Source organism: Macrobrachium rosenbergii, chromosome 12 (assembly GCF_040412425.1).
Source record: "Macrobrachium rosenbergii isolate ZJJX-2024 chromosome 12, ASM4041242v1, whole genome shotgun sequence".
In the NCBI taxonomy this organism is placed as follows: domain Eukaryota; kingdom Metazoa; phylum Arthropoda; class Malacostraca; order Decapoda; family Palaemonidae; genus Macrobrachium; species Macrobrachium rosenbergii.
In genome coordinates this window covers 33,386,162-33,411,012 of record NC_089752.1, presented here as the reverse complement: position 1 = coordinate 33,411,012, position 24,851 = coordinate 33,386,162, and the positions used below count along the sequence as shown (strand labels likewise).

Below are 24,851 nucleotides of genomic sequence, written 5' to 3'. Positions count from 1 at the left end.
GCGACAATGTTGTCTGGTGTTTTTAATTTGGTGCTTTACCTTGGGCAAGGGTGGGCACCTATCATGCTTGCTAGCCATCGGAGTACTTCCTTTGCAGCAAAGTTCCCACTATGTAGGAGGCGACCCATGGCTGTACCGCCACGCCACTACGAGTTAACATGAGCATCAACCAGAGGCAGTATCCACCTGCAGTAGCTCTCTTAACTGATAATTAACAACAAGCAGTTTTTCAATGCTAGCAGTTTTTCTGTTTCAAATTCCTTACTTATCTTAATGTTTTGGAGTAGAATATGTCCATGTATCCTGCCTCCTATCAATGTGGGAATCAGTTATGTAATTACCTGGCAAGTTACTTATTTAAAAATGACTTTTTTATAATAAAATAAAATTATATATACTTACCAAGTACTTACATGATCGGAGCCCACCCTCCTCCCCGCTGATGTACATAAGACATGAGCAGATTGAGGTTATCTGCTAAAGTTGTTACTAATATTCCTGCTAGTGGAGGGAACTGGTCACCTACACAAACATTTGAAGTGTTACTACCTGCAAAATTTTGAATTCAAGCTGCCGTGAAAGTGAACTAATAGCTATGTAATTACTTGGTAAGTATATATAAAACTTTATTTTATTATAAAAATGTCATATTTAAGTGAAATAGGAATGAAATTTACTCTTGCACTATTGAGATGGCAGTCTTATGAATTCTGATTACAAAGGTTAAAGTAAGAGTACCATTATCTTTTTCAGCCAATGAAGATGAAGATGATGATGAATTTTATGAATGTGAAGAAGAAATGGAGGAGGAAGAGAGGGTTTCTAGCAGTCGGTCTGTTTGGGATAAACCAGAAGGGCGTCTAAAAAGGTGTGGACAGTTGCGTCTTTTGAAGACCAATGAGCAGCTTTACATTCCCTACACTCAGGAACCAGCTCCTATGACAGAAGATCGACTTGAAGAACATGCTGATGTTTTGCTTCGTTTAGGAACAGACACTGTTGGGTCTCAGCTTCGAGCTCGCATGATGTCTGCATCATTGCTATCTGATATGGAGTCTTTTAAGGTGCAGTATTCACTAGTGTTGTCTTTTATGCACAGCTGTATGTTAGTATTCTTAAAAGGTAAACCATTGCATTACATTGCCTTTTCTTGCCAGTTTTTTGCTAATAAGGGTTATTACAGAACTCAAACTGCCATGTTGATCCTGTAATTAGAGAATAGGGCACCTGTATGTGGGACTCCTTCCTCTCACTTCATTTTTTGCCCGGTCTTATTAGAGGCAAAGCTTCTTTACTGTAAATGAGTGACATTTGAAAATAAAACACTTACCGGTATTTCATGACATCATTTAAGCATTACTATTTTTGCTTTGGATTTCATTAAGATGGTATGTACACATGTAATAGCAATAAAGTAGTAACCTTTTATATATAACAGGTTGTCTAATGGTAATCTGATGCAGGTTGACTATACCTGGATAACATTTATTGTAAGTCAGCATTAATCATGAATTGTAATCTGCACATAGTATCGAGCTAAGTAGCTAGGCTTAACCCCATCATTCTTCCAGTGTGCCTCTTGACATGTAAAAGTGTGGTTTTTACTTTTCATTAGAGCACATGATATCTTTAGGAGTGTATATTTCATAATACTGTATGGAGACTATATTTGCACTATAGAGCCTATGTGTATTCCAAGAAGTAGGCTAAATTCACTTGCCAACATCTAAGCTACATGTTATTTCATCTGACCTCATTCTCCTGTAACTTGTGAAATATGGGCACATGTTTGACTGTGGTCAGTATACTGTAAATATTGAAAAAGAGCATTGTAATGTTCATAAATTGCTAATTTTAGTTTTTATTTCAAATCATTCAAAAGGCAGCTAACCCTGGAGCAGTTCTTGAGGACTTTGTGCGATGGTATTCTCCTCGTGACTGGGTTGAACAGCCATCAGATGATCCTTCACAGCCTCCACAAGGAAGCCTTAGCACAAGGATGCAAATTCCTGGAAACATGTGGCAAGAGGTAAGTCTTTTATATTGTACTCAATTTTTGTATAGTCTTACTTTATACAGTAAACCCCCCGTATTCGTGTTCTCACGATTCGCCGACTCACGTATTTGTGTATTTCTCTGTGGAACGTATCTACCCATTATTCGGGAAAATTCACCCATTCGCAGTATTTTTCACTGAGAAATATTCACTAATTACTGTATTTTCATATCATTTTCATGACTAAATGCACTTTTTGTGATAAAACTATTAAAATACTCAGGTATAAGCATTTTTAGAGGGTTTTTCTTGTGTTTAAACTATCAAAATAGACAGTTCTAAGTGTTTTTAGAGGGGTTTTAAGTATTCGCGGGTTTTAGCTATTCATGGGGGGTGCAGTACGCATCCCCATGAATACAGGGGGTTTACTGTACCTAGTATTGTAACATGAAAAGTATTTTTCTTGTATTTCTCTTATGGTATTTTTTCACATCTTAAATGTTATCTTGGTTTAGGTCAGTTTCTTGATGAGATGTATTATGTAAATAACTTTTTATTCACTAGGTTTGGGCAAGTGCAAAACCTGTGCCAGCCAAAAGGCAAAAACGACTTTTTGATGACACAAGGGAAGCAGAACAGGTGCTTCATTGGCTTGCTTCCATGGGGCCTGGTGCTGTATGTTGTCATTTGCAGCCAACCATCATGCATGCATCACTGTGTCGCTTAGCAGAGGAAAGGTTACTTTTCTCTCTTCCATCTCCTAGTAGTCTTCCACAGCCTCGGCACAACAACACTCTGGCTGCAGTCTTAGATATGATTGCTCAGAGAGTAACAAGGCTTTCAAGGCAACCTCCTGATACCAGCAAGTAAGTAAACTGTAGATAGAGTTGTTCTTGGTTAAAAGCAACATTCCAAGGACTGTTAGCCTTCACGTAGGTGTATGTGTTCAACAAATCTTTCAACACCCTGGGTGAGTAATTGATGCTTTGTTCAATTTTTATGATGATTTGCATCCTGTCTGTGTCTGTTCATTATTGTTAGCCAATGCAGCTAATGTTTATGCCTCAATTTTTATATGAAATCTTGTTATTACTTTTTTCTTGAAATACGTCCAAGTAGTCTTGTACAGTAATATTCCATCATTTCTCAGTTGGCACAAGACTTCAGCCTCATGTGTTCTAATTGTGATAGTGGAATATATTAATTAAATGAGATGACCTTTGCTGTGGCATGGGGTCAGAGGTTCTAATAAACCTAGACATAGGCTTAAACTATGGATGAAACATATGTTAGAACCAGATTCTATTACTGGAAAGATGAATAGGTTTTTTCAGCATCTGTAGATAGCCATATGGACAGAATTCTGGTTATTACAGTATCATCCACAAAGCAATTATACAAACTGCTGAATCACATTATTGTCCTGAAGGAATTTTAATGAGAGGTGACAACTGGACTTTGACAAAATTGAAGAGGTTAATTACCTTGGTGAAAGGAATTTTAGTGAGAGGTGACAACTGGACTCCAACAAAATTGAAGAAGTTAATTACCTTGGTGAAAGTAATAAAAAGGAATAGATGAACAGTATGAGACAGGAAAAAAGTAAGCTGATTTTAAAATTAGACTGCAAGGAGCTTTCAGCACAGTCTATGATGCGCAGCGTAATGTGCACTGCAGGCAGCACCCCACCCCCTCCCCCACACCCACACACAGGCTAGATTTTAAGATGTAAACCTGCCATGTTCAGCAGTAACAGTAAATGCAAGCCAGAGTCTGTCCTTTGCAGTATCATCAGCAATGACAAAAGATGATATACAGTTGAGGGTCTATTTCAAACAAATTTTTCCCACCAACTTTTTTTTTTTTTTTTAACCCATTATGCTAGGGTTTACTTTAGTCTTGTATGATAACAGTATTTAATCAATGTTTATTCCTGCTAGAATAAAAACTGTCGGCTTTTATGCAGTGTTCATCAGTATGATCTGGAATCAGTTGTTGAAACTTTGTGACAAGGCAGTTAAGTGGTGGTATTTGGGTGTGTAGAGGGAACTTCCTCTTGCCTGTCATCATTGAGCACTTTTACTTCAGCTGCCATCAAGTGAGGATGTCTTGTTGTACTCCAGCTGACTGCCAAGATGAAACTTAATTTTCTTTTTTCTGTGAAATAGATGTCCCTCAGGAAAAATGAACAGCAAAAGTGTAAAGGGCATGAGTGAATGTATGGGTGCTTCATGTCCATTTCTGTGGATCCCAACTGATATTGTTCCTTCTGTAGGAGTAGGACTTCTGAGGTGTGTTCAAGTTAGTGTCCTTCACAGTTGAAGAAGTTTGGAAACAAGAGGAAGAAGGCTAAAAAACATTTGCTGGAGTCATTTGGAGGAAATACTCCCCCCCTATAACACCACAACTGAATCTAGATTCATGATGTAATTAAACAAACTTATGACTTGCCTGGCAAACTGGACAGTCGTACAAAAGTCATATAAAAGGCAGTGGTTTGTATTCCCATTGGAACAAATCACAAATTTTCAAAGTACAGTACACACAGTAATCCTTCAATTACCTGCAATAATGGAGGCAAGGCCATGCTGGATAAGTGCAAAATCAGGGTAATGTCTAGTAAAACTATGGATATAACTTGGCAATTCCTTACCCATGCTCCCCCTACCTTGTCAATATTGCACAACCATATACACTAAATATGGTTATAAACAATAACCATTACACTTTAAACTGAACACTTGATGCAAAAAGGCAGTTACTTAGCTTACTTTCCCATATTTGTAACAAAATATACTGTACAGTATTACTGTATGACAAAACACCAAGAAATAAAACAATGAGAAATGATAGGAGAGGAAAGGAAGGTATTTGTGTGTGTTACAGGCTGTACGTAAGTAGAGGAGCTTCTTAGTGTGGTATCGGATGTTCTCTCTCTTTCTCTTTTGCATTGTGTATGTATATTGTATTACAAGTTACAGTAATATCCTTTAATAAAATGTAAAAACACAAAACAGTAAAACCTCTAAAGAAGTCAAGCACCTACATACCTCTCTCCACCCATCCCGCACGGCATTCCCACCCTCTCTTCCCCTGGGAAACTCTCCCCCCCCACTCCGTAACCCTTTCTCTACGTATTTATTCTTATGAGTAGCATTACTAAAACTTCTCTCTCCCTGTGCAGAGTTGCTGGCCACTATCCATCCTGCCCACCCTCCCCCCAACACCCTGGAAACACTTTCCCTGGCCTCCCCCGCCCCAAACCCTTTCTCAGCTTGTTTGCAAGTGTAAACAGGATTACTAACTTCTTTAGGCCCTCACATCATTGCCAACCATTGGAGTGCAGTTTTATACAATATTTGGTCCCTGGGAGTTGGTTGCATGCAGATAATGTCCAGTTTCAGATGTGAAGACAAATAATAGAGGGATTACTTTTGTTTTTTATATAAGTGACTTACCAAGCAATTACATAGCTACTAGCTTTGTACATGCCAGTCTAACGAAATTCAGATTTTCGCTGTGGCACCGCCATCACTAGTATAGGTAATAGCGTTCCGCCCACTTTCGGGACTGATAGGTACAACTCAGCATAGAGCTTCAATTCGTTTTCCTCCGGCTTCCGATTAACGCCGGTAGTCTTGTGCAGTGGCTGCTTCATCTTTTTTGGATTTTTTGTCCTATATTTTTGGTGAAGTATTCTCTCATTTTTTGTGGTGGCTTTTTCTATTTTAGTAATATTGTTAGTTAACTTTATTTCTAAAGATAGACAAATATGTCAGACTCCAGCCCTTCAAGCATTCGTTATTGCATTGAGGGGTGTAAAATTAGACTTAATAAAGTGACTTCTGACTTGCACACTAAATGTGTCAAGTGTAGGGGGCAGGATTGTAGTAGAGAGCTTACTTGTCCAGGGTGTCAGGATTGATCGGAAAAGGAAGGCGGCCTTTAGAGCCAATAATAGAGCTAGTCAGGAGATTCCTCCTTTACCTAAGGTGGTAGAAGATAACTCTGTTTCTTCTCCTTTGATTCGTGCTATGTCTCGCATCCTTAGCCCTCCTACACCTTTACCCTACACTCCTTTAACAGCTTCCCGTGCTCCTGATCCCAATGCTGTTGTCAGTCTTGTAGCAAGATTTGATAACAGTTTTGAATTATTAGCCAATGCTGTTATGGAATTGGCTCCCTCTTCAGGGATTTTGTATTGACAATGGCACCAAGTGTCAGTGTTGTGAGTGTTGAGGAGGTGGCTGTCTGTCCCCTGGTTCTCCTAGACAAAAGGTCACTGTCCCGCTCCCCCGCACCTGGGAGAAGACATACCAGAGGTCCAAGGGAGGCCAGTGGGTTTTGCCCACGGGCAATTGCCCCCTTCGTCGAGCCTGTCGCTCGGTCCCAGGCTATGACAGTGCCATTGAAAAGGTGTCTCGTTCAGTGCTTCTCGCCTGTCGTCGGATTTGGAAGAGTCTTTGCCTGACGCGAGGCATCAGCGGCATCGATCTTCCGTCTCTCAGCCTTTGAAAAGACAATTTGATGTGGCACACAGCTCTTCTCATTCTATCAAGAGATATAAGGAGGCTAGTGTTAGTCAGCCTTCCTGCAGTTTCTCCGTTCCTCCCGCTACGCTTCTTCTGCTCATTATCAACCTTCTTGGGATAGTCCAGGACCTCTTTCGAGTCACGAGTGTCCATTTTTGTCTTTAAGTGACATGATACTTTGAGTAAGTGCCCGTCACTGTCTGCTAAGTGCGCTCTCAGTTCGGAACGCCCCTCTGTTTCAACTCGCTTGGCGCCCGCTTTGTACCCGACTGCTCGGCATCAACTGTGGAGTGTTCGGCACCGACATTTGGGCGCACGGTGTCAACAGTGGGGCACTCGGTGCCAACTTCAGGGCGCTCGGTGCTAACTGTGGAGCATTCGGCGCCAACTTTGGAGCATTTGGCGTCAACTGTGGTGTTTTGTGGCAACATTTGGGCGCTTGGCGTCAAAAGTGGGACACCCGGTGCCTCTTCCTTCTTCATCACCTCAGGAAGATTCTGCTTTAGCCCCAATTAAGTGTCAGCTTGAGGATCTTATGGGTTTTTTAAAAAGAAACTGTCATTTCCAAGAGGACGAGGACAAACTGGAACAAGATACCCCTCCGTTATCTGCTTATTCGTCATTGCTAGGATTCTTTCTGGCGAATTTTCCAGATTTATTCGAGCCTCCTGCTCCTGTTTCTCCAGCCTCGATATTTCTTATGAGGAAAGAGACTGCTGACATTGTTTGCCTCCCCAAGCTAGTTCTTTCCTCTTCCTCAAAGAAAGTTTTTCAAGAAGTGGACAAGTGGCTGGCCATGAAGAGTGACCAAGGGAAAGCCCTCCTTCCAAACTTCTCAAGAAAAAGTATTGATTTTACACTATTGGAGAAACTCCCTCCTTGGGAGTCTCTGCCGCCTATCAGGGGGTTTTCTTCATTTTGGTTGATGCCACTTGTCGTTCTGCGTTCTCTGCAGCCAAGATTTCCCTCTTGTCGCCCGAACTGGACCATCTTGCCCAGAATCTGTTCAAGGTATTAGAAATTTTTTGCTTCCTTGATTGGACGGTGGGGGCATTAGCTAGAAAAATTGAGGATTGTCAGGTCTTGGCTGAAGGTTTCTTTTCTGACTGGTTCGGAGTACTGTCTTGCGCAGGGATGGTTCTTCCAAGCTCGCCTCCCTGTTTTTGATGGGAATCTTGAAGAAGTAAGAGCTGCGGTGCACCTTTGCTACTAAAGGAGTCACCACAACACAGAAGTCAGCTCTCTTGTTCTCTCCATTAGGCAGATCCCATCTCTTGTCCCAAGACACTGTTAAGGAGATCCTCTCTGACCTTCAGAAGAAATCGATGACTGATCTTCTGGCACAGTTTTCCTAGCAGCCTAAGGAAGCTCCCGCAGCAGTAACCAAGTCCTTCTCTCTTCTACAGCAACCCTTTTGAGGAGGAAAGTATGGACCTTATCTAGACCTCGGACCAACGTACGCCCCCGTCTAGGTCAACCAAAATGTTTTTATTTAAACCAGCTGCTAAGAAATGAGAACACAGTCCTTCGCACCCCGGTCGGAGCCAGGGTAAACCTCTTTTGGGAGGAATGGAGCTGCAGAGGGGCAGAACCTTGGGTAGTCAAAGTATTGAGGAAAGGATTTTCCAGCCCTTTCCTTGAAAAACCTCCCTTATCCAAGTCACCGATCAACTTGACTGCCTACTTGGCTCACTCTGAGAAGCTTGCCACTTTTTCTCTAGAAGTAGAGTCCCTTCTTCGCAAAGGTGCAATAGAGGAGGTTTTAGATCTCAACTCGGAGGGATTTTAATACTGTCTCTTCGTGGTCCCCAAGTTATTGGGGTGCTAGAGGCCAGGTCTGGATGTCAGCTTCCTGAATCATTTTATGCTGAAAACCAAATTTCATATGGAAACCAGTCAATGGGTCATGTCCTCTCCATTGGGGCGACTGGATGGTTACCCTGGGCATGTAGGACACCTTTTTCCATGTCCCAATACAACCTGGTACAAGAAAAATCTTCCACTTTGTGTATCATGGCAAAGTTCTCCAGTTTTGAGCCTTGTGCTTTTGCCTGTCCACCGCCCCACAAGTGTTCATTCGAATCCTAGCTCTTCTTGCGAAATGGCTTCACCTTCCCGATGTCAATGTTTGTCTCTATCTCGATGATTGGCTGCTTCACTCTCCTAGGAATTGCTCTGTGCTTCAGTGGATGAGTCTGCTAGGGACCTGGGCCTCAGTAGAACTGTTCTTAAAGAGGGGCAGACTTCACATGAGGCCTCTTCAGTTTTATCTAAAGCGTGCTGGAGTAGGAAAACCCAACCTGACTCCTTCCTTTTCTGCCACCTCCTCAGAGATAAAGATGGACCTTTGATGGTGGTTGTCTGTAGAAAGACTTCAAGAGGGGAGTCTCTTTTACCGTTGCTCTCAGAATTGTATTCCAACACTTCAGGAGGTTTGGGGAGCCTTTCTAGGGGGTAAGAAGATCTCCACATCTATGTGAAGGAACTAAGGGTCATTCGACTGAGTCTATACGGTTTTTCTCCTTTAGTTTCTGTCAAAGCAGTAGCGGTTTATGCGGACAACACCACGGCGCTGTCTTATGTCCGCAAACAAGGTGAAGATTATTACTCACTTCTTGCAGGGAAAAATGAATGTCCTTGCAGACGAATTGAATCGCTGCCATCAGGTGTTGCCAATGGAGTGGACTCGAGACTCCCTCGTATGCGATGATTTCTGGAAACTTTGAGACAAACCAGCTGTGGACCTCTTTGCAACATCGAGAAATCATTGTTTGCCTCCCTGTTGCTCCCCAGTCCCGGACCCTCTCGCAGTGGCGATGGATGCCATGCTGTTGCATTGGACGGGCCTGGATATCCACGCCTTCCCACCTTTCGGATTGATCAGGAGGTGATCAACAAAGTATCCTCTCACCAGAACGTCTCAATGACCCTGATTGCTCTGTTCTGGCCCAGGAAAGAATGGTTCCCAGATCTGCTGTGTCTGTTAATGGACTTCCCAAGACTTCTGCCACGAAGACAGTTGCTGTTCAAACAGCCCCACTTCCTCAGGTCCTATCAGGGACTGTCCTCTCTGGCCCTGATAGGCTTCAGACTGTCAGGAGCCTCGTCAGAGCGAAAAGGCTTTTTACAGCAAGCTACAGAAGTTTGTGCTTTGTGCAAAAGATCTTCTGCTAGCAGGCTCTACCAATCCAAGTGGTCAGTTTTCAGAGGATGGTACCGACAAAATAACATCTCGTCTTCTGAAACCTCTATAAGCCAGTTAGCTGACTTTTTACCTTTCCTGAAAACCAATAAGAAGTTCTCTCCCTCTACCATCAAGGGGAATAGGCTATTGTTTTAAGACTTCAGCGACCTTATCAGTTCCTTTGAAACCTCCAGATTAGAAATGCCTGGATTTCGCTCCTGGAATTTGGACGTTGTTCTGAAGTGGCTTATGAGCCCAACTTTCGAACACCTCAGCTCGACCTCTTTCAAGAATCTCATGAGGGAGACTCTTTCTCATGGCATTAGCGATTGCCAAACGCGTTAGCAAGTGGCAAGCCTTCAACATGAGAGTAGGCTTTTCAAATGGAAATGCAGTATACTCTTTCTTTCTCATGATTTTCACACCAAGAATGAGGACATTTCCAAGCCATGGCTTCACTCGTTCGTTATTAAGAGAGTAACAGACATCCTTGGGCCAGAGGAGGAAGAGAGACTTCTTTGTCCTGTGGGAGCCTTGAAGTACTATCTTCAGAAGACAGAAAAGATCATAGGACCCTCCAACAAGCTTCAGTGCTCACTGAAGAACCCTTCATGCCCTCTGTCAAAGAATGCACTTTCTTCCTTAGAAGTTCGATTACAGAAGTGCATTCTCAAGTTCAAGAAGATGTTTTATCTTCTCTTAAGGTCAAAGCTAATTAGGTTCGAGCTGTCGCACTCAGCCCGGAGCCCCCCCTCTATTTTGACTCGCTTGGCACCCACTTCGTCAATCTTCCGCACCCAACCAATTGGCGCCAACATTTGGACACTCAGAGCCAAATTCCCGGCGCTCAGCACCAACTTCCTGGATCTGTGGCTGGCATGGTTGGAAAAGGAAGCATAAGGGGGCTCTCTGTCCCTCTACTGTCTCTTCACCTTGTTGTAAGGTTGTTGAGTTTAAGGAAAGCCTTGGGGTACAGTGTACCTGGAGTACCCGCCAGTTTTTAATGGTTGGGGTGGTGGTTGCAAATTTTGGATGTAGGTGACAGTGTTGTGTTTATTCTGATCTATGCCCAGGGCAAAGGGCACTATTTTTTGTATTTGTCAGCTATCGGTGAACTTCCATGGATGCAAAGTACCCACTGAAGTAGGGGTGACTCTTGGCCAATACTGCCACGCCCTCTACAGGTTAAGATGAACATCAACCTGAGGCAGTACCCGCCTGAAGCAGCTGTCTTACCAGACAAGGCACAACAAGCATTGACCTAATGCTAGCAACCTTTCTAGTTCAAAGTCATTATCTTTATTAATGTTTTGGATTACAACATACCCATGATTCCCACCTCCTCGCAGTGTGGAATCAGCTAATAAATTGCTTGGTAAGTCACTTATATAAAAATGACATTTTTATGATAAAATAAGTTTTATATATACTTACCAAGCAATTACATAATCGGAGCGCGCTGCCCTCCTCTCAGTGGACATTTAGGCATCAAACGAACTGAAGCTCTATGCTGAGTTGTACCCATCAGTCCCGAAAGTGGGCGGGACCCTTTCACCTACACTAGTGATGGCGGTGCCACCGCGAAAATTTGAATTTTGTTAGACTGCCATGTAGAAAGCTAGTAGCTTTGTAACTGCTTGGTAAGTATATATAAAACTTATTTTATCATAAAAATATAATTTTTTTCTTAGGTATACAAACCAAAGCCTTTTATAATAATCCCCATCACCCTTCCCACTTAGTTTTAATGCTTCAAGAGAAGTGCTTGGTGATTTCAGGCTAGTGGGGATTTCCCCCCACTCACCCCCAAGTCAGTTACTTTGTTGTGAAGTTTCAATAACTGATTCCAGCCTGTGGCAAGGAATACTTGCACATAAAAGGCTCTAGTTTGTATACCTAAGAAAAATACAAATTACTGTAAAAATTTTTGTTCTCCCTCCCTCTTTGCTGTATGATTTACAGGTTGGTGTCTTTCTTCCAAAAATTTACTAATGGCTTAACTGAAAATTTAATTATCAGGAAACAATTTGTGACTCAAAGTTTCAGTCAGCTTCCTTGGTAGAATAGAATATAAAATGTAGGCTAAAATTTGGTGAAGTTTGCCATCCCCTATCCCATTGATTTTTTTATCCCTGGTTTTATGCCACATCCTCCTGTTCATGCAAGCTAGGTGTAATGATTCTGTGGTCCCTCTTGGTGATTATTCATCTATGTTTTTTCATACTCTGAGTATTCTGACCCTTTCTTGTACTTTTCAGTAATCTGAGGAATGTAAGCCATAACATAGCAAATAATACATGGCACTAAGCCTAAGATAAATCATTATCGGCCACACTTGGGGTACTGGAAGAGCTCCTGATGTACAGAAACCTTGACTGACATATCAGATGTGATGTACAGTATTTTGAAGAAATAAGCTTCCATGTTAATGATCTCATAATGTTAATTGCCAAACTTACCATTTCCCTGAGTTTATTATTTCATAAAAGGTTGTTACATAAGTTCCAGTAGAGGAGCACTTTATTTTTACCACTTAATTATTTTGGAGGTATGGTAATGATTAGTTATTTATGGTGTAGTTTGTGTTAGTCTTTGAACAATTGTGGAAGCTGTTTGAATAGGCTTTGACATGTGAGAGTTCTTCTTCCTTACATTTTAAGGTACCAAGATGTTGTTGACCAGATAGCTGAAGTTGAAGGCTGCATTGCCAGAGCACAAAGTGTACGGCACAAAATATTAGGGGAGAGTGCCCAGTCACAGTCTCCAGAACCTTCACCACTAGAAGATCTGGTATTACGATTGCTAGATTCACCAGAAGTCAATCTAGAAGGTGGCCCACGTGGACCAGCGGGTACAGTCATCAGGAAACTCTTCCAGCAGGCACGAAGAGTAAGTAAAGTGTACAGTTCTGCATCTGATAGATTTACTAGTTTATTTTACTTTTAAGAATTGTAGGATTCAAGAATAAAAATGTAAAAAAAAGAACCTAGATGTGTTTATACAAAGTCTAAAAAGTTGCTGTATTAAGGTTTTTTTTTAGTCAAAATCTAAAGTTTGTAACACTATTATTTTCACATTATGTTGGTCATGTAAGATTTTAAGTATAAAATTTTGTTTGATGCAGGTAAGTCCAAGTACAAATACTTCTACTTAGACCTAAATACTGTACAACATTTTGGATGCTTGTCTTTTAGCTTTGAAAAGCCCAAGTACTTGTACTAGGTCCTAATATGCTTGAAAAATCAAGCACTCTTAGTGCTTTTCAAGTACTTGCAAGGTAATAGGTTTGCACAGTAAGTAAAATTAGCTACTTTGTCCATGTCTTTATTTTCGTCCTGCTTTCAGCTTGCAGACCCCCACATGGCTTTAGTACCTTAGCCTTTCAGAAATCCCTAATTTTAGTTGTATAAGTGCCAGCATGGTATTATCAAAGCATTCTGACATATGAAACCACTTCATATCTGGTCCACTTGCCAGAGATCTTACTTAGCTCACTGTGAAGAGACTGGACTTTTGAAATGTAGTAGAGTAATAGCTTGCAAGCACTTCCATGTTCATTCATCACACTGCAGAAGACATTATGGAGGCATGCATGCAGAATATACTTAAATAGATTTTGAGGTAGAGTCCAAGATAACAGATTTTATCATTAATAATGCTGCAAATACATAATCTGTTTTTTCTCTGCCAGGGTTTACTAATAACATCTGAATCAGAAAGTGAAACTGAACATGTTTGAAAAATTAATGACTGAGGGCAATTCCTGGTGGTAAAAGATGGCCTGCAAGAAGCAGAGCAGTTTAATGCCCTCCACAGCAAAGCATCAAAGTTCATACACCTGTATAAGTCAACAATAGCCACAGATATTTTGGAAGAAAAAACTTTTAATTAGGTTGGGTGGAATTTGCAGGTGAAGATGTTCAGATCTGTCTTAAAAATGCCAGATGATAAGCTAAATACAGTAGTTCATAGGCTGAGGAGTTTAAACATTTAATAGAAATAGAAACGTTCTTAAAGTAAAGCTAAGCTGGAAAATTTAAAACAATTTGAGGTTGCTACTGATTATGGATTCCTAGCTTCAAGTAGGGATACAGAACTCTCCTAAATAAAACCGGGGTATATTGCAGGGAAAACACCAATAAAGAGGAAGAAACTGTTCAGTTATACATATGGCTTTCCCAACCCAGCAACCAACAAGCATTACTTAGGTGCAAGAATCCATTAATATTGAAACACAGAAGACATTGAAAGGCAAGGGCACTGCCCACTAGGCCATACAAGTCATAAAAGTATTCACTCAGAAGGGATAATTTGAATGAAATGCTGTTAATTGGGTCATTGCTGAGTTGGGAAGTTGGGGAAAACACGCTGGTATGCAAGCAGTTAGCTTGCCCATATGATTTCTTGTGTGCAGTGGTGCTCAGGTTCCAACTGCTTTTATGACTTGTATGGCCTAGTGGGCAGCACCCTTTTCTTTCAATTGAAAGACCTGGGTTCGATCCTGATGTGAGTCAGAAATTTATTTCTGTTCTACACGTGATTGTGTGTCAATTGTTTCTATCTTATTCACTCAGAAGGGATAATTCGAATGAAATCCTGTCAATTGGGTCATTGCTGAGTTGGGAAGTTGGGGAAAACACGCTGGTATGCAAGCAGTTAGCTTGCCCAGGTAATTCCTTGTGTGCAGTGGCGCTCAGGTTCCAACTTCTTTTATGACTTGCCTTTCAATTGAAAGACCTGGGTTCGATCCTGTTGTGAGTTAGAAACATATATATATATATATATATATATATATATATATATATATATATATACATATACATACTAGATATACATATATATATACATTTATATGTAAATATGTACAGTATATATATATATATATATATATATATATATATATATATATATATATATATATATATATATATATATATATATATATATATATATATATATATATATATATATATATATATATATATATACTGTATATTTTCAAATATATTCATCAGAAATTATTTCCCGATTGTCACGGCGTGTTCCAGGGTTACGACGCATCGTATGCCAATCCGACAGAAGAAATATGGCTCCAAAACGGCAAAATAATCAAATTTTGGATTTTTTTTTATGGAAAACTCAATAAAAATGCAGTTTACATCGTTTTCAATACACTAAGAGCATTAAAAGTAAGGTTTTCTTAGGGTTTTTGATGATTTTCGACGATTTTTCGGTATACGACGATTTTCGGCTTGCGATGCTGCGTAGGAACGGAACCCCCGTCGTAAACTGCGGACTGCCTGCATATATATATATAATATATACAGTAATACTTCGGTCTTACACGATTCGAGTTGCGCAAATTCACACACACACGAACTTTTCACTGGAACCTAACTAATGGGCATACGCGATTTTTTCACAGACACGAAATTCTCGAGAAACCCTGCAGAAGTGGGTGTTTAATTTTTGAAGTAATTTACAAGTTTTCATGCTTTTATGTGTAAAATCTGTATGAAAAATGCATTTCATTCTTTTATTTGTAAAATGTGTATGAAAAATGCATTTCATGCTTTTATGTGTAAAATCTGTATGAAAAATGCATTTCATGTTTTAATGTGCAAAATCTCTATGACAAATGCATTTCATGCTTTCATGTTTAAAATCTCTATGAAAAATGCATCTCATGCTTTCATGTGTAAAATCTGTATCGAAAATTTATTATTTTTATTTTTTTACATGCATAAATATGATGCAAAGGTAATTTCTGAGTCCAGCCCCATGTCAGCCGGTGAAATTCCATACTAACACGAATTTCTAGGTATAAAATTGCTAGATATACCAGAGAAAAAAAAGCTTTCAGGAATGCTGGGGTTACTACCCCCAGATCGAGCATCTTCCATAATGGAGACGTTGGTATAACCAAGGGTGAGTGAAAGGATCACAACCACAGAGCCACACTCGAAAGACATCCCCATGTCAAAACCCCTCGGAAAGAGTGGTGAGCCGTTCCAGCCCCCACGCTCATCCGCCCGCCAGGCCGGCGACTCCAGCGCCATCTACACTCATTCCATTTTCTAGCACGTGAATTTTCGTAACCCAGAATTTTGTGCTTTTGTCTTTGGGTGATTTCTGCCTTTTACCAGCATGTCTTCCAGCAACTTTAACATCTCCAAGTTAAGTACCATCTTATTGTGGGATTTTTATGATAAGTGTGGCTGGATCAGTCCGTATTTTCATATTATATGAGACTGTTGTTATGACGCCGTGGCGTCCCCTAGCCAGCCATGTCGACCGCGAGATTCACCCATCCAGCTTATTCTGTTTGGGCTTTCTCCTTGTCGTTATATTACTTATCATTATTCCCCCTGGAACTCATCCTGGCGGTGTTTCCTGGCGGGTTTTTATCGGTGTTTCTTATATGTTTTACTGATCCACGCGGGTTTCCTCTATTAGGGTTCCCGTCATTTCCGCTTAGGATTCTCCTCGGGATGTGTTCCCATGACAGTTTTAGCTTATTTATCATTTTATTGTGTCGTGCTGGTGCTGTACGTGTTTTGTTGCCTTGAATTTCATGCGGGGTAGCGTCAGCTCGATTATCTGGTCGCTCCTCTAGGCTAGGCTATGCGCCTTGCACAAGCACAATATTCCTGGGTTATGTATATTTTGTGATGGTGATTTATTTGGTATTTTGTTGTGTGGGGCCCTCCCCTTGCCTTTCATGTCCAGTTAGGCTCGTATTCTGCTTCCTTGGCCTCCCGCTCTCCTCGTAGGTTAGGCGTGGGATGGACCCTCAGGTTGAGGGAGTTTCTGTTGCTGTTTCTTCCATGGGCCGTTGTTTGGGTGGTAGAGTGAGACCCCATAGTCCTCCCCCTCCTCCACGAAGGGGTAGAGTTTTGTTGGGTGTGTCTCCTCTAGGCTGTTATGGCTTCCTCCCCCCTTTCTTCTTTCGGCCCTGGTTGGATTTCGGCACGGAAATTTCTCTCCCTGTTATTTCCTCCCCCACCCTTCCCTTGTCCCTCCCCGTTAGCCTAGGCTATGCCTAGGCATGGGTGCTGACCTAGGCTATGACTAGGCGGGAGTCGGCGTGTTGAGGCCTTGGTCGCTATCCCTTTCTCCTCTCATTTGGGGTAGGTTTGTCCTGCCATGGCTAGTATTAATTTACTTGGCGTGGCGCGTGATTGCAGTTGAGCGGGTGAAGCATTTTCCCTTGTCTCCTGTTTTCGCTTGACTTAGCCTACTCCTCATCCCTGCCCCACCAACCCTTCCCTCCCCCTCCCCATCTCAGGCCAGCTCTTGCCTATTCTTGTGCGGGTGACGCTAGATGGCGTTTTCTCCGAGTTGGGGGCTTTCCCTGGTGGAGGGATTCGTTCCCTCCCAGAGCAAATCCCCGGTAGCGCTGCGCTTGTCTTGATGTTTCGTTAACCTGCTCTCATAGGATCGAGCCGGTTTCGAACATTCTTATTTTCGTTCCCGACCTCTCTCCGTTTGAGTTTGCCTTAGTTGGGTTGATTGGCGCCTACTCCGGCTCTTATTATATATGGCCTTGCGATGTCGGTAGCCTCACCCTCCTATAGTTTCTCTAGCGGGGAGGTTTGGGCTCCGGGGGGAGGGGTATCTCCGGTCTCCGGAATGTACGTTTCTTTACCTTGTTACCAGTTCCGTTACCATCACTTGTATTTTATATATATATATCCACTGGCGAAGCAAGCTTCTCACTCCGCCACTACACATATGATTATTATTATTATTATTATTATTTTATCATTTTGGGGTCCGGTGTCCTGCCCTGGGGTTCCGCCGTCTTTATTGCTGGCATCCCTTGTGGTAGGGCCCTGTTGACTCAGCTCTCTCGTTCCGCCGGAGTATTCCGGTGGCCGGGATGCAACTTGCCTACCGCTCTGTTTAATTTATGGTTTGGTGGACCCGTCTCTGACAAGGGGTTTTTCTTCCCGCCGGAGTCCTCCGGTAGTAGGTCGAAATACCCGGGCCTACCTACTTTAGGTTTCTTAGAGTGGTAGGTTCATGTACTTTTTACACTTACAGACTGTACGTTGTGAGGAGCCAGGGTGCACCACTTCCCTCCAGCAACCCTACGGGCATGTGGTGTGCCGGACCCACGCTGGTTGTGCGGTCCGGCTGGACGACCTTATCGTTTGGCACCCTGATGGCTGTGAGGTCTGCTTCGCCTTATGTAGTAGCATCCAGGACGAGTCGGTAAGATATCACTTCTCGTTCCCCATGTCTCTTCAGTCTAATAAGTGCTCATATTGTAATCATTGCTTTTATATTACAGTATGTTAGTCCTGATTGCCTGCTCTCTTTCAGGCGGATGAGTCCTCAAAGAAAACATCCCTGGAATCTCTCCGCGCCTGGGTGGCTGGGTTCGGAAGGAACGTATGCCGTCGGGAAGCCTTACGCCCTGACGCAAACCTGCGAGACCTGCTGTACCCGGCGCCCGGGTTGCTGCTGCCGTCCCAGCGGAGTTGGCCACCCCATCATTCAGCAGATCCGGGACGCGACCCAGCCACCCCAAGAGGACATCTTATACGCGGAAGTTTTGGAGGACGTCGCCGCCTTGGACTTGGACCTGGAGCCAATGAACACGGAGCCGGACCAAGTGGTAGGTAGCGAGGTAAGTGAGGTTGCAGGGGCGGGCGCCCTATTTGATTCCCCATCATCCTCTGCATCTTCCTTTACAGGGTTTGGTAAGTCTTCCATCTTGGGTGACAGGGCTCCATCAGCTGTCCCCAAGTTGAAGCTGAAGACTTCATGGAAGGCGAAGGGCTTCAAGTCCTCATCTTCCAGGAAAGCATCTCCTTTCCCCCCGTCGAAGGCTAAGGTTTCCGTACCTGTAGCCTCCGGGAGCAAACCAGGAACCTCAGGCAAAGGCGCGAGTAAGAGGGCACCAAAACCAAGCCCTCCTCGCCAGCCTGCCTTTGACCCTGAGGCGTTTGCCAACTCTCTTCTTGAAAGGTTCTCGGCGGAGGTCGAGTCGAAGCTCTCCAAAATCTCGGAGAAGCTTCATAGCCACGATACCATACTGGCGGGTATGGCTCGCTCCGGCGGAGCTGACCCACAGTATGAGATTCCGGATACGGATGATCTCCCTCCCTTCGATGTCGGGAACCCTTGGCGTTTTGCTCTTCGTGCCATTCGGCACGAAGACACTCTGACAATCGAGGGTCTTGGCACGAGACGTCTGGAGGAGTTGGAGTTCTTCCCTCCTGATCTCCTGCCCCCTTACCCAGGCTTCGTTAGGCTGACGGAGGAAGCCTGGGTACGCTCAGACAAGGTCCCTAGAGAGACAGTGATCTTTCCGAGGGACCAGGCTCAGTCTACTCTCCTGCGCACTCTTACGGAGTGGCAGGTAGAGAATACTAAGCTAACTCCATTCAAGGGCAACTACACTATGTTTTCCCTAGGTGATAAGTTGCCCACTCCCTGCATTAACAAAGTTGCTCTGGCTACGGCTCGAGCTTGCTTTGAAGGTAATCCTTTGCCTCAATTAAGGAGACAGACTCCACATCCCTGGTTTTCCCAGGGGTGAGGAGTTTTGAAAGACGCCCGTCCACCTTTACTGTGGGTAAGTTGGACGCTAACTGCGCGTCTTCGCAATTTAGCGAACAGCTTCCTAAGCTCCCAGAAGCTTTGCTAAAGGCAGAGTTTGAGGCTCGAACTAGATTAGGCCGGTCCTTGAACTCCCTCTGCCTCACAGAAGCAACTGCCGTCTTCTGTGCAGAAGAGCCCTTCTTCAAGGTTCTGGCTAAATCCCTGTTAGCAGGGTTTCAGTCAGACCTGTATGATTTTATGGTGGCGAAATTAGAATGCAGAAAGTTCATCTTTGCTGAGGCCACCATACGTCATGAGCCTAACAAGCTCATGAAGAGCTCTATCTGGGGCGCCAATTTCTTCCCGGATGATGACGTAGCCAGTGTGTTGAGCGAGGCTACTAGAGCCAACCAGAGTCTTCGCTCTCGTTGGGGTATCTCCGCTTACAAGCGGAAGACCCCAGAATCTGGCGGCTCCCAGACCAAGTCTGTTAAACGCTTTAGGCGGCATAAGAGGCCTCACCATCAGACGGTCGTCCAAGCTGTCCCGGTCTCGGCGGTGGCCCAGCCCTCCACCTCCAAGGCTCATCCCCAACAATACGTGCTGGTCCAACCAGCCCAATCCCTTGCTGCACCCTCGTATGTCTCCTCACCGGCGTACAACCCTACCTATGAGGGCCATGGGTTCTTTCACGGCCTTAATAGGAGCGCAAGGGGGGGAAGAGGTTGGGCCCCCTTACAGAGGCAAACCTGGCTCCGCCCCAAGAGGAAAACCTGGACGTGGCAGAGGAAGCAAACCCGCTTCCTCCCACTGAGACCAGTCAGGTAGGTGGTCGCCTTTACTGGTTCAGAGACCAGTGGTCCTTCAGTCCTTGGGCACACAGCATTGTGTCCAAAGGTCTGGGTTGGAGCTGGACCAAGGATCCCCCTCCCCTGATCAGGTTTTACCAACCCCTCTCCAAAGTCCTATGGGACTATGTGGCGGAACTGCTCAACAAGCGAGCAATAAAGAAAGTAAGGCACCTCAAATTTCAAGGCAGGTTGTTCACTGTCCCAAAGAAAGACTCCGGTCAGCAAAGAGTGATTCTGGATCTGTCGCGTCTAAATCTTTATATAAAATGCGACAAATTTCGCATGCTTACGGTAGCTCAGGTACGGACTCTACTTCCGCGTGGAGCCGTCACCACCTCTATCGATCTTTCAGACGCTTACTATCACGTCCCGGTTGCGCGGAACTTCTCTCCCTTCCTGGGTTTCAGACTCGGGAAACAAGCCTACTCCTTCAGGGTCATGCCTTTCGGTCTCAATATAGCCCCCAGGATATTTACAAAGCTGGCGGAAGCAGTAGTTCAGCAGCTCCGGTCCCGAGGGATCTCCCTAGCAGCATACCTGGACGATTGGATAATCTGGGCTCCAACAGTTCAAGAGTGCCGGAAGGCTACGGCCATAGTCATCAAGTTCCTGGAGTCGTTAGGCTTTCGGCTGAACAGAGAGAAGTCCTGCTTGACTCCGGAGTCCCGGTTTCAGTGGCTGGGCCTCCAGTGGGATCTGTCCTCGTACACGCTATCCCTCCTGCCGTCCAAGCGGAAGGAGATAGTTTCCCTTACCAGAAAATTTCTAAGGGACAAAGCAGCATCCCGCCGGTCCCAAGAGAGAATCCTTGGCTCCCTTCAATTTGCCTCAGTGACGGACCGCTCTTAAAAGCGAAATTAAAAGACATAAACAGAGTGTGGCGGAGTCGAGCCAATGTCAGGCTCAGAGACAAGGTCTCTTCCATCCCACGAATTTTGAAGGCGAGACTGCGACCTTTGTCCACAGTCAGTGGCCTGTCAAAGTCAGTCCCGCTTCAGTTCCCTCCTCCGGCACTGGTGGTTCACACAGACGCCTCATTAAGCGGCTGGGGAGGGTATTCGCCAAAACAAAAAGTACAAGGAACATGGTCTACAATGTTTCAACAGTTCCATATAAACACCTTGGAAGCTATGGCGGTATTTCTAACTTTAAAGAAAATCGCCCCCAGCCGGATTCACATCAGGCTGGTGTTGACAGCGCCATGGTAGTTCATTGCATCAACAGGGCGGCTCCAAATCAGGTTGCGTAAACCAGGTGATGGTAGCTATTTTCTCCCTGGCGAACAAGCACGGCTGGCATCTGTCAGCCACCCAGCTAGCGGGAGTGCGGAACGTGGTGGCGGATTCCCTGTCCAGAACCACTCCGTTAGAGACGGAGTGGTCTCTGGACGGAGAGTCATTCAATTGGATTTGCCGGGTTCGGGACTCCAAGTGGATCTGTTCGCGACGGAGAGCAACTACAAGCTTCCTGTTATGTGGCCCCGAACCTGGACCCTCAGGCTTATGCCACGGACGCAATGACCATAGACTGGAACAATTGGGAGAAGATCTACTTATTTCCCCCGATAAACATGTTGTTGAAAGTACTGCACAAACTCAGGTCATTCAAAGGTCAACTGGCTCTGATAACCCCCTATTGGCCGAAGAGCAACTGGTTCCCTCTACTTCAAGAACTCAAGTTGCAATGTCATCGGATTCCCAATCCCAGATTGACCCAAGTAGTACAAACCAAGACTGTGTCAGCTTCCTAAAAAAATTCAGAATGCCCTAGTTTTATGGACTTTGTAAAGTTCGCTGCTCAAAAGGGAGCAAACATTGACCCCGTTAACACTCTGTTTTTAGAATCGGATAAGAGAGAGTCTACTCTCAGACAATATGATTCGGCAGTCAAGAAATTAGCATCCTTTTTGAGGGCATCTGAAGCTCAAACTATGACTACTAACCTAGCGGTTACCTTCTTTAGATCATTGTTTGAAAAGGGCCTTGCCCCGGCCACTATTACTACAGCTAAGTCAGCCTTGAAGAAGGTATTTTTGTATGGTTTTAAAATTGACCTTACAGATTCTTACTTTTCATCTATCCCTAGAGCATGTGCTCGTCTGAGACCCGTAACACGCCCACATTCTGTTACGTGGTTCCTCAATGATGTTCTTAAGTTGGCATCTGAGATTGACAACTCACATTGCTCTTATATGGATCTGTCAAGAAAAACCTTATTTCTGATTAGCTTGGCTTCAGGTGCCAGAATTTCAGAGCTATCGGCTCTCACTAGAGGTGATGGTTTTGTTAATTTCCTCCCGTCCGGAGAAGTCCTCCTTTCCCCTGATCATAGATTTTTAGCTAAAAATGAAGACCCTCAAGACAGGTGGTCCCCTTGGAAGGTGGTGCCTCTTCCACAGGACCAGTCCTTATGCCCAGTCTATACCTTAAAGTCTTACCTATTAAGAACTCCACAGTGTAAGTCGGGTCCTCTTTTTATCAGAGAGAAAGGTGGAACTTTTTCGTTGAATGCTATAAGACAGCAAATTCTGTATTTTATTAAACAAGCCAACCCGGATTCAGTCCCTAAGGTTCATGATATCCGTGCGGTAGCTACTTCCACTAATTATTTTCATAATATGGATTTTGCTGAACTTACCAAATATACGGGATGGAAATCACCTCTAGTGTTTAAACGCCATTATTTAAAATCACCCGAAGCCCTAAAATTTTCAGCAGTGGCTGTGGGGAGTGTCATTCCCCCCACCTTAATTATCCTTTATCCTTCTCTCTTCCCCCCCGCCTGCCTGCCTCATTTATTTCTCTACCTGCCCTTCTGGATCGATCATGCCTCACTGCCTTGCTCCTCATAATTGATGTTATTATTGCCCTTAATATTATCTTTCTTGGTGATTGTATATTGACATGCTGTGAATTTGGATTGTCTTAGGGGTGCTGGGCTGTTTTTATTTTGCTCCATGTACCCCATAAATTTCTCATGTTGTAAATGTCTCTCTTTATTCTTAAGTATAAGTTTATATTTACTCGCTTGTAATTTTATATTATTGGATGTATTTTACTCCAACTATATTTACATTGTGTGCCTGTTTTTGTATTTTACTCTTAAGGTTATATTAATGTACTTACCTATTACTAATCGTATTTTCATGTGGAGAGATATTCTAATTAAATCTATTTTTCATAGCCTGTGTTTTTTGTTCAGATCACCTTGACTTTTTTCTGTAGTTTGCAGTCTTGGCATGATTCTCTGTCACTATTTCACCGGCTGACACGGGGCTGGACTCAGAAAAGGGATTTTGACAAAGGAAAAATCTATTTCTGAGGGAGGCCCCGTGTCACCCGGTGACCCCCCCCAGAAGTTGGTTTTGCCCCCCCTACTTGCACATGCCAAGCCTGGGGGTGGTGCTAGTCTGGAATGAGTGTAGATGGCACTGGAGTCGCCGGCCTGGCGGGCGGATGAGCGTGGGGGCTGGAACGGCTCACCACTCTTTCCGAGGGGTTTTGACATGGGGATGTCTTTCGAGTGTGGCTCTGTGGTTGTGATCCTTTCACTCACCCTTGGTTATACTGACGTCTCCATTATGGATGACGCTCGATCTGGGGGTAGTAACCCCAGCATTCCTGAAAGCTCTTTTTTTCTCTGGTATATCTAGCAATTTTATACCTAAAAATTTGTGTTAGTATGGAATTTCACCGGGTGACACGGGTCCTCCCTCAGAAATAGATTTTTCCTTTGTCAAAATCCCTTTTCAGCACATTCACTTAGTGTACTTTTACAAGATGTGATACCCATTTGCAAAGTTACTGCACTTCTCAAAGATGATACCCCTGCAGAAAATGCTTGTTTAATGTTTGAACTACATTTATAAGTTTTCATGCTTTTAACTGTAAAATCGATATGGGAAATTTATATTTATATTTCTGTACATAAATATCATACAAGTATTATGTCCATTTGCAAAGTCTTTGTCACAAGGACTTTACATGACCTTGAGAGGAGGTTGTTCAGTCGCGCTCATTTGATAAAATGAATTGGTTAATGTAATAGCAGAGATGTAACTAAGAGTTGTATAAGTGTCATTCTTTGAAAATTACTCTGTTCACCTCTGAGAAAAATGCTGATGCAATCTGTATGTGCATGTAATTACAGCACGTTCAGTTGGTGTACTTTTACAAGATGTGATACCCTTCGTTACTGCATTTTTCAAAGATGATACCCCTGTAGAAAGTGTTTAATTTTTAAGTTTTCGTGTTTTTAGGTGTAAAATCAGAATGGACAATTTGTATTTATATATTTGCGCATAAATACAATACAAAAGCAGTACGGTTACTTTATTACAGTATCTCTCTCTCTCTCTCTCATTCGTCATTACCTGTACAGTATATAATTTTAAATTGATTGAATTTTACCTGTACTGTACTACCTTCTACGAACATTATGTACATGTTTTCGATATTTTATGGAATTGTACTTTTGTTGACTGACACGATGTTTTGCCTAGTGACGCAAAGAAAACGGCTTTTACTCTAAGTGACAAAGAAAACGGCATCCCATGAATTAGGGGTAACATTAGTATACGTACGCACCTACTGTAAATGCGCTATTATGAAACTGTGCAGTACTCAATTTTTATGTCAACCATTTACTGTATTCCTTTTTTAAGGGTAATAAGCTAAATTTTAAATAAAATTACACTAACTATAGTTCATTTAAAAGTTAGCTTAATACTTTGTAAG

At 43.3% G+C, this 24,851-nt stretch overlaps 1 protein-coding gene across 1 annotated transcript in view; it reads left to right on the top strand.

Annotated features, from left to right (window-relative positions):
* The window catches only part of Rab3GAP1 (RAB3 GTPase activating protein subunit 1), a 123,271-nt gene that overhangs the window by 80,349 nt on the left and 18,071 nt on the right, over nt 1-24,851 (top strand). The window contains exons 10-13 of the mRNA XM_067112147.1: nt 754-1,064; nt 1,883-2,029; nt 2,561-2,862; nt 12,373-12,601. Of these exons, the coding sequence (XP_066968248.1) occupies nt 754-1,064; nt 1,883-2,029; nt 2,561-2,862; nt 12,373-12,601 (989 nt within the window). The remainder of the gene's footprint in view (nt 1-753; nt 1,065-1,882; nt 2,030-2,560; nt 2,863-12,372; nt 12,602-24,851) is intronic.